Source organism: Phyllostomus hastatus, unplaced genomic scaffold, assembly GCF_019186645.2.
Source record: "Phyllostomus hastatus isolate PE091 unplaced genomic scaffold, TTU_PhHast_1.1 phas_contig_65, whole genome shotgun sequence".
NCBI lineage: Eukaryota > Metazoa > Chordata > Mammalia > Chiroptera > Phyllostomidae > Phyllostomus > Phyllostomus hastatus.
Window position 1 is genome coordinate 8,050,610 of NW_025333932.1, and position 12,526 is coordinate 8,063,135.

Below are 12,526 nucleotides of genomic sequence, written 5' to 3' on the forward strand. Positions count from 1 at the left end.
CCTTTCACCCCTTTTTTTCCAGGTGAAGTCTCTCCTGCTTCCTAAACCACATGGCAAAAGGGAACACCCCAAAGCTGCAGGGTCCCCACTCTTCCAAAGCTGCGTAGTTCTCCCTGATATGGCTGTCATGCCCAGGTTTAAATCCCAGCTCCAGTCTTCCTCTACAGCCCCATTTCTGACTCCTCCTACAATCAATTACACCTGACAGCATTCCAGTATTCTTCCAGCTTTACTGGGCTGCCATAGTAAGTCTGGGCAGGCATGGCCCCATGGTGTGGAGCCAGTCTTCTCCGATTCTCATGCAGGTGCTGTAACCAGGGGGAGCTGCCTCCCAGTTACATCTTGGACGGAAGTCACTCCCATACCCCTGGCTCAAAGTATGGCCACAGCTGTTTAACATATCTATGCAACCAGTTAAAGGTTATAGGTATGTTAAATGACCATACCAGAGGTTAGCTGCAAAGCTGTTGCTATTCAATACAGCTTGGAATGGCCCTGCTCCATGTGTCCCATCCCCCAGCTCAGACTTCTGGGGGTGGGGATATATATATATAATATTTCCTGGACACCTTGAGTTCTGGACCCCATTACAAATCCCTATTTAGGGCACCCCTCTTGGCTGCACCCTGTTACAAAAGTATCAGTCATCTCAAACATTGAAATGTGCTTATACTTAGTTTAGATTTTTGCATCTATATTAATGAGAAATGAGTCTATAATTTTTGTTTTTATCAAAGTTTTGTTTCATAAGACTAGTTAGAATGTTGTTCATTTTCTCTTTTCTTAAAGATTGATGCTATTTTTAAAAAATGTAAGAGCTCAACAGGAAAGGCATCTGGGCCAAATTTTCTTTTGTGGGTTTTTTAAATAACAGATTCGTTTTAAAAACATATATAAGAATATAAGACTATTGTGATTTTATGTTTCTTACCTGATGTATATAGTGTGCTAAGGATATTGTTTATTTCTTAATTATCAAATTTATTAACTTAAAGTATTTATAATGTTTTCTTTTTCATGTTTGTAAGAACTGGATCATGTACTATTTTCTGTTTTTGGTAATTTGTATTTTTTTCTCTCTCTTGATTAGTCTTACCTTATTATTGTTTTTGAAGAACTATCTTTTGACTGTGTTGACCCAACCTATATTCTTGATTTTAAAAATAAAGACATAATAAGAATAGTTGGCTATTTCAATAATATAATAAAATAAGTCTGTTGTAGCACAAGAGCCAGCATCATGTTTAGTGGAAAGATACTTAGAAGTAGTTCCATTAAAGTCGGGAGCAAAATTAAGCTCTAACCAATATAGTAAGTGCCAGCTGATAGATAATAACAAGAAATACAGTGTGTAAGGATTGGAAAAAAGGAGGTAAAACTGCCATTATTATGAGAGAAAAACCCAGAAGAATATGATTAATTACTGCCAATAATAAGTCAGTGAAGAAATGAAGTGTAATGTTAGTACAGAAATTACTAGTTTTTATATTTCATATTTCAACAGTTTATAACATAAAAATGAAGAATAAGAGAGTAACACCAAATATATAATATTTCAAAATAAACCTTATAATAATAATAAAAATATAAGATACCAAATATATAATATTTAGGAATAAACCTTATAATAATAAAAATATAAGACTCTATTATTATTTTTATAATAATAAAAATTTAAAAAATGAAAGAAAAAGTTCAGAAATAAGCCCAAATACAAAGGAGAATATGGGAAAGGTATTATCCCAGTTCAGTAGGGAAAAAAGTCAATCAATGATGGTGAAACAGCTACATAGCCATGTTAATGAACAAAAAATAAAGTGAAATCCATATGCTACACCAGCCATCAGGATAAATTCCAAATGAATAAGAGGTTTAAACATTTTTACATCAAAACATGAAAGTTCTGGGTGGAAACATGGAAGATGTTTTCATTTTACTCTGGTGTGAGATTAGGCCTTACTAACTGTGACTACAAACGCAGTGACCGCAAAGAAAAGATTTGCAAGTTAAACTCCATTAAAAAAATAAATTTTTATATCAGAAGACCTTTAGACAAGGTCAAAAGACAGACATAATTGTTAGGGAAGGTTGGGGCTAGTCTCTAAAGAGTTACTGGAAATTTTTTAGGGGGGAAAAAAAAGACCAATAACCTAACAGATAAGTTGACCAGGCATATATAAACAGTTCCACAGAAAAGTCAATACAAATGATTCTCAATGATATGAACAGATCCTCAATATTATTCATTATAAAAGAAAAGTCAGTTAAAACCATAGAGAGAACTATTTTTCACCTCTAATCAGTTAACCCAAAAGTGTGATAACATACCTCAGAAACTATGGAAAACAGGGAAATACACTCTTAGTTGTAATTTAAATGCATGTCACACCTACAGAAGTCAATTTAGCATTGTCTGTCACAATTACAATTGTATTTTTAAAATTACATATAAGATAGTGGCATAAAGTTCTTTTTTGTAATTGTAAATTTGGGGAGGAAATCATTTAAGGACTCCTGGTAAGAGGATTTTTAATATGACATTTCTTCAAGTTTTACCTTAATTTATTATTAAAAAAATGTTTCAAAACATTTTTCTTTTCTTTCAATAGCCTGAACCTCCAAAGAAACCATCTAATTGGAGAAGAAAACATGAGGAATTCATTGCCACCATAAGAGCAGCAAAAGGCCTTGATCAGGCACTTAAGGAAGGGGGCAAGCTTCCTCCTCCTCCTCCACCTTCTTATGATCCGGGTATGTGGACTGTTGTGGACAGTAATGTTCATGTGGGGAGAAAATAGTGATAGCAGTTTTATAAATTTTAAGTTGCTATTAAACTTAATTCACTATAATGGAGCATGATGAAGTATAATCTTTAATTTTTTTGCTACAAAATAATGGTGATAATAATCATTTGGACTAAGACACATCAGTGTTGAACATAGAAATGCATTATCTTTTTATCTAAATACTTTTATTTAAACATAAAACATAATTTTAAAAACTATTATAATTACTATTAAATGTTAGTATTCTAGGAAAGATTTTAATGATGTTCACTGTGAATTGAAATGTAGTCATTCAGTAAGATTTAGATAATGTTGCCTAGTTCTTTGAAATATTCTCATCTGGGAAGGAAAAAAATTCATAATATTGCTTCAGAAATGTACAGTTCATATGAGGAAATTGCCACATAAACTGATATACCTAAAGTATGTCCTAAGCTCATGTATTATGTTTTCTTCATTGAATGGGTAAAAGTTGTTTGTTATTGTTAACAAAAGCAAGACAGGATGCTGGCAACCCCATTTGAGATATTAAGATAGTAAAAGATTTAAAATAGCACAGTTGACATTTTAACATTGGTTATTAGTGTAGCCTGAAGAGGCAGTTATTTTAATGTAACAAGTTAACTGCATGAAAATTATGTTAGTATTCTAGATTGGGATTTATTTCTTAGTAAAGAGAAATTTCTTTAGAAAACCTAGATATGATCAATTTTCATGTTTAGTTGTTGAGAAGAACTCAACAAATTATAGGATTTACAGGCCACAGGGTCTCTCTTTTGCAACTACTCAGCTCTGTTGCACCTGTTACAGGAAATCAGCCACAGACAATATGTAAATAAATGGGCATGTTTGTGTTCTAATAATACTTTATTTATCAAAACAGGCAGCAGGCAGTCCCAGGGGCCCTAGCTTGCCAACCTCTGTTCTAGAGTAATTAACTTTAAGGCTAGGATTGTTTCTGGGATGACCTAACTAGGTTTGGATCTCTTCTAATTCTTCCTAGTTTTCCCCATGAAGTTGAATTTTCTCTCTGTTTTGGAGGTATTTGAGTATTGATTTGGGTTTTAGAAATTTTTAAATCTCTTAGTCTTGACAAAATAACTCATTTGTTTTTAGAAGTTTTAGACCTACTCTAATTAGTGGTACAAATTTTTGAGCTTCAGATGAGTGTAAATTCTAAAGGGTAAACTCCCTCTCAAAGGTAAATTGACTGTATAAAGTCAATTAAACTATTTTTTGACAGTTTTCTTCTAATAGAATTAAAAGACTTTACCAGATCTCGAATTTATAATATATTTTGAAAATATATGTTATTACTGTTTAACTGTTCTACCACATAAAATATGTATATGTGATAAAATATTGCATTATAGAAATGAAAAAGAAATAACATTTTTCATCTACTTATTCATATTTTGTATCCATGATTTTTTCCCCTCAAATTTGATTCTACTGGAAGAACATTGGAATTTATCGTACTAACAGACTTCATGCTTACATATCTTTTACTAAATTTGGATAAGTCAGATTGGGTGGTTATAAGGAAATAAGAGATTTTGTGTATCAAATATCTTTATATATGTGTTTATGCTTGTCTTTATATAAAGTCATAATTCTTTATGTCTCATTTCAAATATTATGTTATTAAGTTGGTTCTTTTTTTGCTTTAGATTATATTCAGTGTCCATATTGCCAGAGGAGATTTAATGAAAATGCAGCTGATAGACATATAAATTTCTGTAAAGAACAAGCAGCACGTATTAGTAACAAAGGCAAATTTGCATCTGATGCCAAAGGAAAAGCTACTTCTCGGACCCAGGTGAAATGCACTACTTAATCATTTCTACAAACAGATGAGAAAATGACTTTTTCAAGTTTACTGTTTTGTGGTTATGTTTTATAGAACATTTAAGTAGTTTTCTCATCTGTTAACATTTAGATATTACTATTCAAGGATTTAGTAAGAAATTTGAATGGCTAATTGAAAACAAATATTTAAAAATAATCGGTTTGAAATGGACTTGAGTTAGTAGAGACTTGAAAATATACAGATTTTAAAGAAGTATTAGGGAAAAGTAAGAAAATAAGTAAAAATAGGTGAAGCAGATGCACAGGAAACCAGAGGTGTCAGAGGAATAAGAAAATGACAGTAAAATCCTCTTTTGAAAATTATGTAAGTACTGAATATTTCCATGCTATATATAAGTAATGCATATGAGGGAATGGATATAGGGTCAAATCCAAAATGCTACTTTTAGTCTTTATTTCTTCACCTGTGAGGTGGTAATCTACATGAGTATTGTGAAACACAGGTGAACTAATGCCTGTGAAAGCACTTAGCACACCATTAACCATATAAGGATATTGTTATACTAAATTTATTTTTATAATACTGTTGTTTTTCTTAAAATATATTGTTACACCAAAACACTGATAATGTCATACTTCCAGCAAATACCATTTTTTACAAAGCTTTCATTTGTAAATAATTTTTCAGTAGTGTAAATCTAGCAGATAGTAAATAAATCCATTTCTCTTATTTCTTATTAATGAAATACTGACTTAAAGGACTCCATTAAATTTGGGACCTCTTTGAGAGAGTATTTTCACTGAGTTTTTGTTAGTATTATTGGAAATAGAGCACATCAGTATCATCATCATTGTGCACAAGGAACAGTGTCTCTTTGAATAATTTCCACACCAGAGGTCAAACAACATATATCTTTTATACAAATAGTTAAGAACAGTAATCTGATTTTTTGTATTATTTTGTTTCAAGAATAAATTAGTAGAGCAGAGAATATACAATAAAATGTGTATATTCCAACAATTTGTTGGCAAATGGTTGATGAATGTAAAATCCAGGTAGTTGATTTTTCACCTTCAGTTGTTTCACTGCTGATTCCATGTCTAGTCATACATGTTCATTTTAGTTTAACCCCATACTTTCTCATCTGTCCATTCAAGAAGTTTTTATTGAGTACTCTCTTTGAATCAGACACTGTAGCAAGTACTGGGTCTATTAGTAAACTAAATACAGTACTTTTCTAAAGATGCTTAAATGTATCCATGTCATATTTGGCAACTGTACTTTCACCAGCACTCAGTATTATCAGTTCTGAGCATTTTTAGTGCTTAGATGAACGGTGGGTTCAAATAGCAATTTCTGCCATTTTATAAGAAATGAATGGCCTCCATATTCTTTGAGCTTTTCTAATTTCAATAAAAAGTCTTGGTCAGTATAAATATTTTACTAAGGAAATATTAGATTTGTGATCTTCATACAAACACATGAAATAATCAGCATGTAATACTGAAATGAAAGAAATATACATTGACTGTAATTGTATTAAAATAAAAGTATTTTGTTATTCTGAATGAACTTACACAAAATTGTTGATAGCTAAAGTTATCCTGAAAGCCTTTATAATTCTTTTAAAATCTCAGCTAGATGTTTTAGAGTAGGTAAAATACAGCTTAGTAAGGAAGAAGTCAGAGTATCTAGGTCAGGGGAACAGTGACTTACTGAGAGGCAGGTGAATATGTTTTAAACAAGAGGCATTCATGATATGAGGATTCAGAAAGGCAACTAACCTGACTAGTTCTTGTTGAAAGTAATAGAATTATTATAGGAGATAAATAAGGTTGAGCTAGGTTCTAGGTACCTCAGGAAACCTGACAATAAAATTGAGTAAAATGGTAGGTGGTCTAATACAGAAAGTGGAAAAACAAAGGACCTTTTGAAAGGAATATTCTGCTTTTTTCTATTTGTAAGCCATTAACTTATTAATAATAAATTCTAATATGTACATAAAAATCTATAGTCCCTGATATATACTGCTATGAGAGCTCTTCCTACCTATGCTCAACCTAAAGATTTGACCTCTTAATCAACATATAATATGCCATCCTTCATTTATGCTGATCAGTTTGTTCTTTTTTTGGTAATTAGCAAAATATGAGTGTCACCAATTCTGTTTCTTAATTCAGTTTTATGGACCCTATTTTTAGTAGACATATCTCTGATATGTTGACAAATCTTTGTTAGGTCTTGTTTTCTATATTTTTGTTTATTTTAAAATCTTTCCTTATGTCTTCATTGGTATTTTAATGAGAGAGACATACTAACAGGTGTCCTTACAAACCAGAAACACCTGTTAGATTTTTAAAGAAACTTTTATATGGCTTATCTCCAAAGTCTCCTAGTCATTTGTTCATCTAACATAATTATTGAAGCTTTTCTATTTGCTACATGCTTAAGAAATTTCAGTTTTTGGCATAATAGTTCCAAAGGTGCATGGTACTCGAGTGTGTGTGTGAGACCTTTGTATAAAGATTTTTTTTTAAAGGTTATATACTGAATTTCAAAGAGTTATAATGTTTGACTTTAAAATTTGTGTTTAGCCAGCAGCATTTTAGTAGTAGTGCTACTACTGATTATTGGCTATGAAATACAATTTGATTTTTGAAAATCAGGTTTAAAACCATTTTCACAAAGTCCTAAGCAGTCTAGATGCATTGTGCTAAATCTCAAGTGTGTATGCAAGCACAGCAGCCACCTCATAGTCAAAGTTTTGGGCTGGAACTAAGGTAGCATGAATCTTAAATTTTGTTCAGTTGTTAAGTTGGGGTCTAATGCTGGGCGAATGCATTTCTTTCTATCACAGCAGGTGACATTTTTTATTTAGTATATGAGCAAAGTTTGGCTCATACAAGACAGTAAAATAAAATTAATAGTGATGTTCCTCTAGAGAATGGAGCAAAAATAAAAATAAAATAAGCTGATGTACTCTATCTTTCCTCAACCAATATCCCATTCATCTGACATGGTCTGGCAAGCATGGTGAAGCCAGACTTGGCTCTGTCTCTTCATACTGAGAATATCCAAAAGGCAGCTGTTGTAAAACTTGTCCTTATTGATATGTAATCTTAGAAACTTTTACCAGGAAATTTGACAGGATTATACGTATGGAATAAAAAACTGTACCAGGAACATGCAAAATCCTCACCTTTAAAGCTGCACCACCTAATGAGCATCATTATGTGTCTAAGTTTTTCTGTTAGTACTTGCTTGGCATTTAAAATCTAACATTGGGGAAATATTTTCCATTAAACCTTTCCCTGCTCTGTGAACTGGGAAAAGCTGATTTTTGTTTATTTTAGCAGTGGGACATCTGAGCCAAACTTTTAGTACACCAGTTTTGAGAAGGAACATATTTGGGGAACCTCTGTCTGAGATGACACTTTTTTTTTAAAGATTAACCCTCCCCTGAGAATATGTTTATAGATTTTTTTCTGAGAGAGAAAGAAGAAGGGACAAAGAGTGAGAAGAAACAATCGATTGCCTCACATATGCTGCCTGACCGGGGATCAAACCTGCAACCTAGGTATTCATACCAACCAGGACTCGAATCCAGAACCTTTTGGTGTATGTGATGATGCTCAAACTAATTGAGCTACTTCGCCAGGGCTGAAATGATACTTTTTAAAAATTTAATTGTTGTTGAAGTACAGTTTTCTGTCTTTTACTCCCATCCCAGCCAACCCCCACCCCAAGTCCTTCCCACCTCCCTCCCATTTCCATGCCCCCTAGTTTTTGTCCATGTGTCCTTTATACTTGTTCCTGTAAACCCTTCCCCTTTTCCCCTGAAATTCCCTCTCCTCTCCGCTCTGGTCAGCCTGTTCTCTATTTCACTGTCTTTGGTTATATTTTGCTTGTTTGTTTGTTTTCTTGTTTAGCTTCCTGTTAAAGGTGAGATCATATTGTATTTGTCTTTCACTGCCTGACTTATTTAGCTTAGCATAATGCTTTCTGTTTCCATCCATGCTGTCACAAAGGGTAGGAGCTCCTTTCTTTCTGCTGCATAGAATTCCATTGTGTAAATGCACCATAGTTTTTTGATCCATTCATTTGCTGATGGCCACATAGGTTGCTTCCAGCACATGGCTATTGTAAATTGTGTTGCTGTGAACATTGGGATACTTAGGTTCTTTTGGATTGGTGTTTCAGTAGTCTTAGGATATAATCCTAGCAGTAGAATTGCTAGGTCAAAAGGCAGATCCATTTTTAGTTTTCTGAGAAAATTCCATACTGTTTTCCATAGTGGCTATACCACTCTGCAATCCCACCAACAGTGCACTAGGGTCCCCTTTTCTCCCCAGCCTCTCCAACACTTGTTTGTTGCTTTGTTTATGATGGCCATTCTGACCAGTGTAAAGTGGTATCTCATTGTGGTTTTAATTTGCATCTCTCTGATAGCTAGCAATGTTGAGCATCTTTTCATATGTCTCTGGGCCCTCTGTATGTCCTCCTTGGAGAAGTATCTGTTCAAGTCCTTTGCCCATTTTTTAATTGGGTTGCTTGTCTTCTTAGAGTGAAGTCATGTAAATTCTTTATATATTTTGGAGATTAAACCCTTGCCTGAGGTATCATTGATAAATATGTTTTCCCATACAGTTAGTTCTCTTTTTATTTTAATGCTGCTTTCTTTAGCCATGCAGAAGCTTTTTATTTTGATGAGGTCCCATTTGTTTATTCTTTCCTTTATGTCCCTTGCTCTAGGGGACACGTCAGTAAAAATGTTGCAGTGTGGAATGTCTAAGATTTTCCTACCTATGTTCTCCTGTAGGACTTTAATGGTATCATGGCTTATATTTAAATCTTTTATCCACCTTGAATTTATTTTTGTGTATGGTGTAAGTTGGTGCTAGAGTTTCATGTTTTTGCACGTAGCTGTCCAGTTCTCCCAACACCCTTTATTGAAGAGGCTGTTTTTACTCCACTTTATGTTGCTGCCCCCTTTGTTGAATATTAATTGACCATAGAGACTTGGGTTTATTTCTGAGCTCTCTGTTCTGTTCCTTTGGTCCATGTGCCTGTTTTTATGCCAGTACCAGGCTGTTTTCATTATAGTGGACTTGTAATACAGTTTCGTAGCAGGTATTGTGATCCCTCCTACTTGCTCTTCTTTCTCAAAATTGAAGCAGCTATTCAGGGTCATTTATGGTTCCATATAAACTTTTGAAGTGTTTGTTCTATTTCTGTGAAATATGCCATTGGTACTTTAATAGATATTGCCTTGAATCTGTAAATTGCTTTGGGTTATATGGACATTTTGATGATGTTAATTCTTCCGATCCATGAACATGGTGTATGCTTTCATTTACTTGTGTCTTCCTTGATTTCTTTCTTCAGCATTGTGTAGTTTTCTGCATATAGGTCTTTTACCTCCTTGGTTAAGTTTATTCTTAGGTATTTTATTTTTCTTTTTGCTATATCGAGTGGGATTTTTTTCTTGATTTCTGCTTCTGCCGTTTCATTGTTGGTGTACAAAAATGCCTTTGATTTCTGGATATTGACTTTGTATCCTGCTGTTTTGACAAATTCATTTATTAGGTTGAGAAGTTTTTTGGCGGAGTCTCTAGGATTTTCTGTGTACACTATCATGTCACCTGCAAACAATGACAGTTTTGTTTTCTCCTTCCCAATTTGGATGCCTTTTATTTCCTTTTCTTGTCTAATCACTGTGGCTAAAACTTCCAGTACTATATTAAATAGAAGTGGTGAAAGTGGACAAACTTGTCTTGTTCCTGATCTTAGTGGAAAAGATTTTAGTTTTTGCCCATTAAGTATGATGTTGGCTGTAGGTCTCTCATATATGGCCTTTATTATGTTGAGGAATGCTCCCTTTATTCCCACTTTGCTGAGTGTTTTTATCATAAATGGGTGCTGTACCTTATCAAATGCTTTTTCTGCATCTATTAATATGATCATGTGATTTTTGTCTTTGCGATGTATTACATTTACTGATTTGCAAATATTGAACCATCCTTGCTTGTATCCCTGGGATGTATCCCACTTGGTCATGGTGTATGATCTTTTTAATGTGTTGTTGGATGCAGTTTGCCAATATTATATTGAGGATTTTAGCCTCTATGTTCATCAGTGATACTGGCCTGAAGTTTTCTTTCTGTGTTGTGTCTTTATCTGGTTTTGGGATTAGGATGATGCTGGCTTCATAAAATGAGTTTGAGAATCTTCCATTCTTTTGGATTTTTTGGAATAGTCTGTGAAGGATAGGGGTTACCTCTTCCTCAAATGCTTTGTAGAATTCTCCTGTGAAACCATCTGGTCCAGGGCTTTTGTGTGTTAGTAGTTTTTTTATTACTGCTTCAATTTCATCTGCTGTTATTGGTCTGTTCAGGCTTTCTGCTTCTTCATTGAGTTTTGGAAGATTATATTTTTCTAGAAATTTGTCCATTTCACCTAGGTTTTCAAATTTCTTGGCATACAGCTCTTTGTAGTAATTTCTTACAATCCTTTGTATTTCTGTGGTATCGGTAGTGATCTCTCCTCTTTCATTTCTGATTGTGTTTATTTTGGTCCTCTCTTTCTCTTGATAAGCCTGCTTAAAGGCTTGTCAATTTTGTTTCTCTTTTCAAAGAACAAACTCCTGGATTGATTGATCCTTAGAATTGTGCTTTTAGTCTCCATATCATTTAATTCTGCTGTGATCTTGATCATTTCCTTCATTCTACTTGCTCTGGGCTGTCTTTGTTGTTGTTCCTTGAGTTATTGTAGGCGTAGGGTGAGGTTGTTTGTTAGAATGTTTCTGTTTTTTTTAGGTAGGCCTGTATTGCTATGAACTTTTCTCTCAGGACTGCCTTTGTTGTGTCGCATAGTTTTCGGTTGTTGTGAATTCATTTGGTTTGTTTTCAGAAACTTTTTGATTTCTTTCCTAATTTTATTCTTGACCCATTCATTGTTTAATAACATGCTATTCAATCTCCATGGTTTTGAGTATTTTGGGTTTTTCTCCTTGGGGTTGGTTTCTAGTTTCAGTCCCTTGTGGTCAGAGAAAATGCTTGGTATGATTTCAATTTTCTTAAATTTGTTGAGGCTTGTTTTGTGTCCTATCATGTGGTCTATATTTGGAATGGTTCCATGTGCATTAGAAAAGAATGTGTATTTAGCTTCTTTGGGATGAAGGTTCCATATATATCAATTAAGTCCACTTCATCTAGGGCATTGTTCAATGCCACAATAATTTGTTGATATTTTATTTGGAAGATCTGCCCACTTTTGACAGTGGGGTGTTAAAATCCCCTACTATAATTGTGTTGCTGTCAATATCTTTCCTGAAGTCCTCTAACATTTTCTTTATGTATTTGGCTGCTCCTATGTTGGGTGCATATATATTTACAATGTTTATGTCTTCTTGGTGGATTCCTCCCTTGAATATTTTGAAGGGACTTTCTGGGTCTCTCTTTATGGCCCTTTTTTGAAGTCTATTTTGTCTGATATGAATATTGCTACCCCAGCTTTTTTTCCTGTCCATTTGCTTGGAAAAAATTTTTCCAGCCCTTCGCTTTCAGTCTATGTAAGTCTTTTGGGTCTCTTGGGGGCAGGGTATGTGTGGGTCATGCTTTCTTATCCATTCAGCTATTCTATATCTTTTTATTGGAGCATTTAATCCATTTACATTTAAGGTTATTATTGATATATACTCATTCATGGCCATTTTTGTACCTTTGTCTTCTCCCTCCCTCTCTCTCTCTCTCTCTCTCTCTCTCTCTCTCTCTCTCTCTCTCTCTCTCTCTCTTTACCTTCCTTTCCTTAAAACAGTCCCTTTAGAATCTCTTGCATAGCTGGTTTGGTGAAGGTGTATTCTTTTAGACTTCTTTTGTCTGGGAAGGTCCTTATTTGGCCTTCTATCTTGATTGAGAGCCTTGCTGGGTAA

At 33.9% G+C, this 12,526-nt stretch overlaps 1 protein-coding gene across 2 annotated transcripts in view; it reads left to right on the top strand.

The window, feature by feature from the left end:
* ZC2HC1A (zinc finger C2HC-type containing 1A) overlaps nucleotides 1–12,526 on the top strand; it is a 54,019-nt gene that overhangs the window by 20,312 nt on the left and 21,181 nt on the right. For both annotated transcript variants that reach the window (XM_045849523.1, XM_045849522.1), the window contains exons 4-5: nucleotides 2,610–2,751; nucleotides 4,457–4,605. In XM_045849523.1, coding sequence (XP_045705479.1) covers nucleotides 2,610–2,751; nucleotides 4,457–4,605 — 291 coding nt within the window. The remainder of the gene's footprint in view (nucleotides 1–2,609; nucleotides 2,752–4,456; nucleotides 4,606–12,526) is intronic.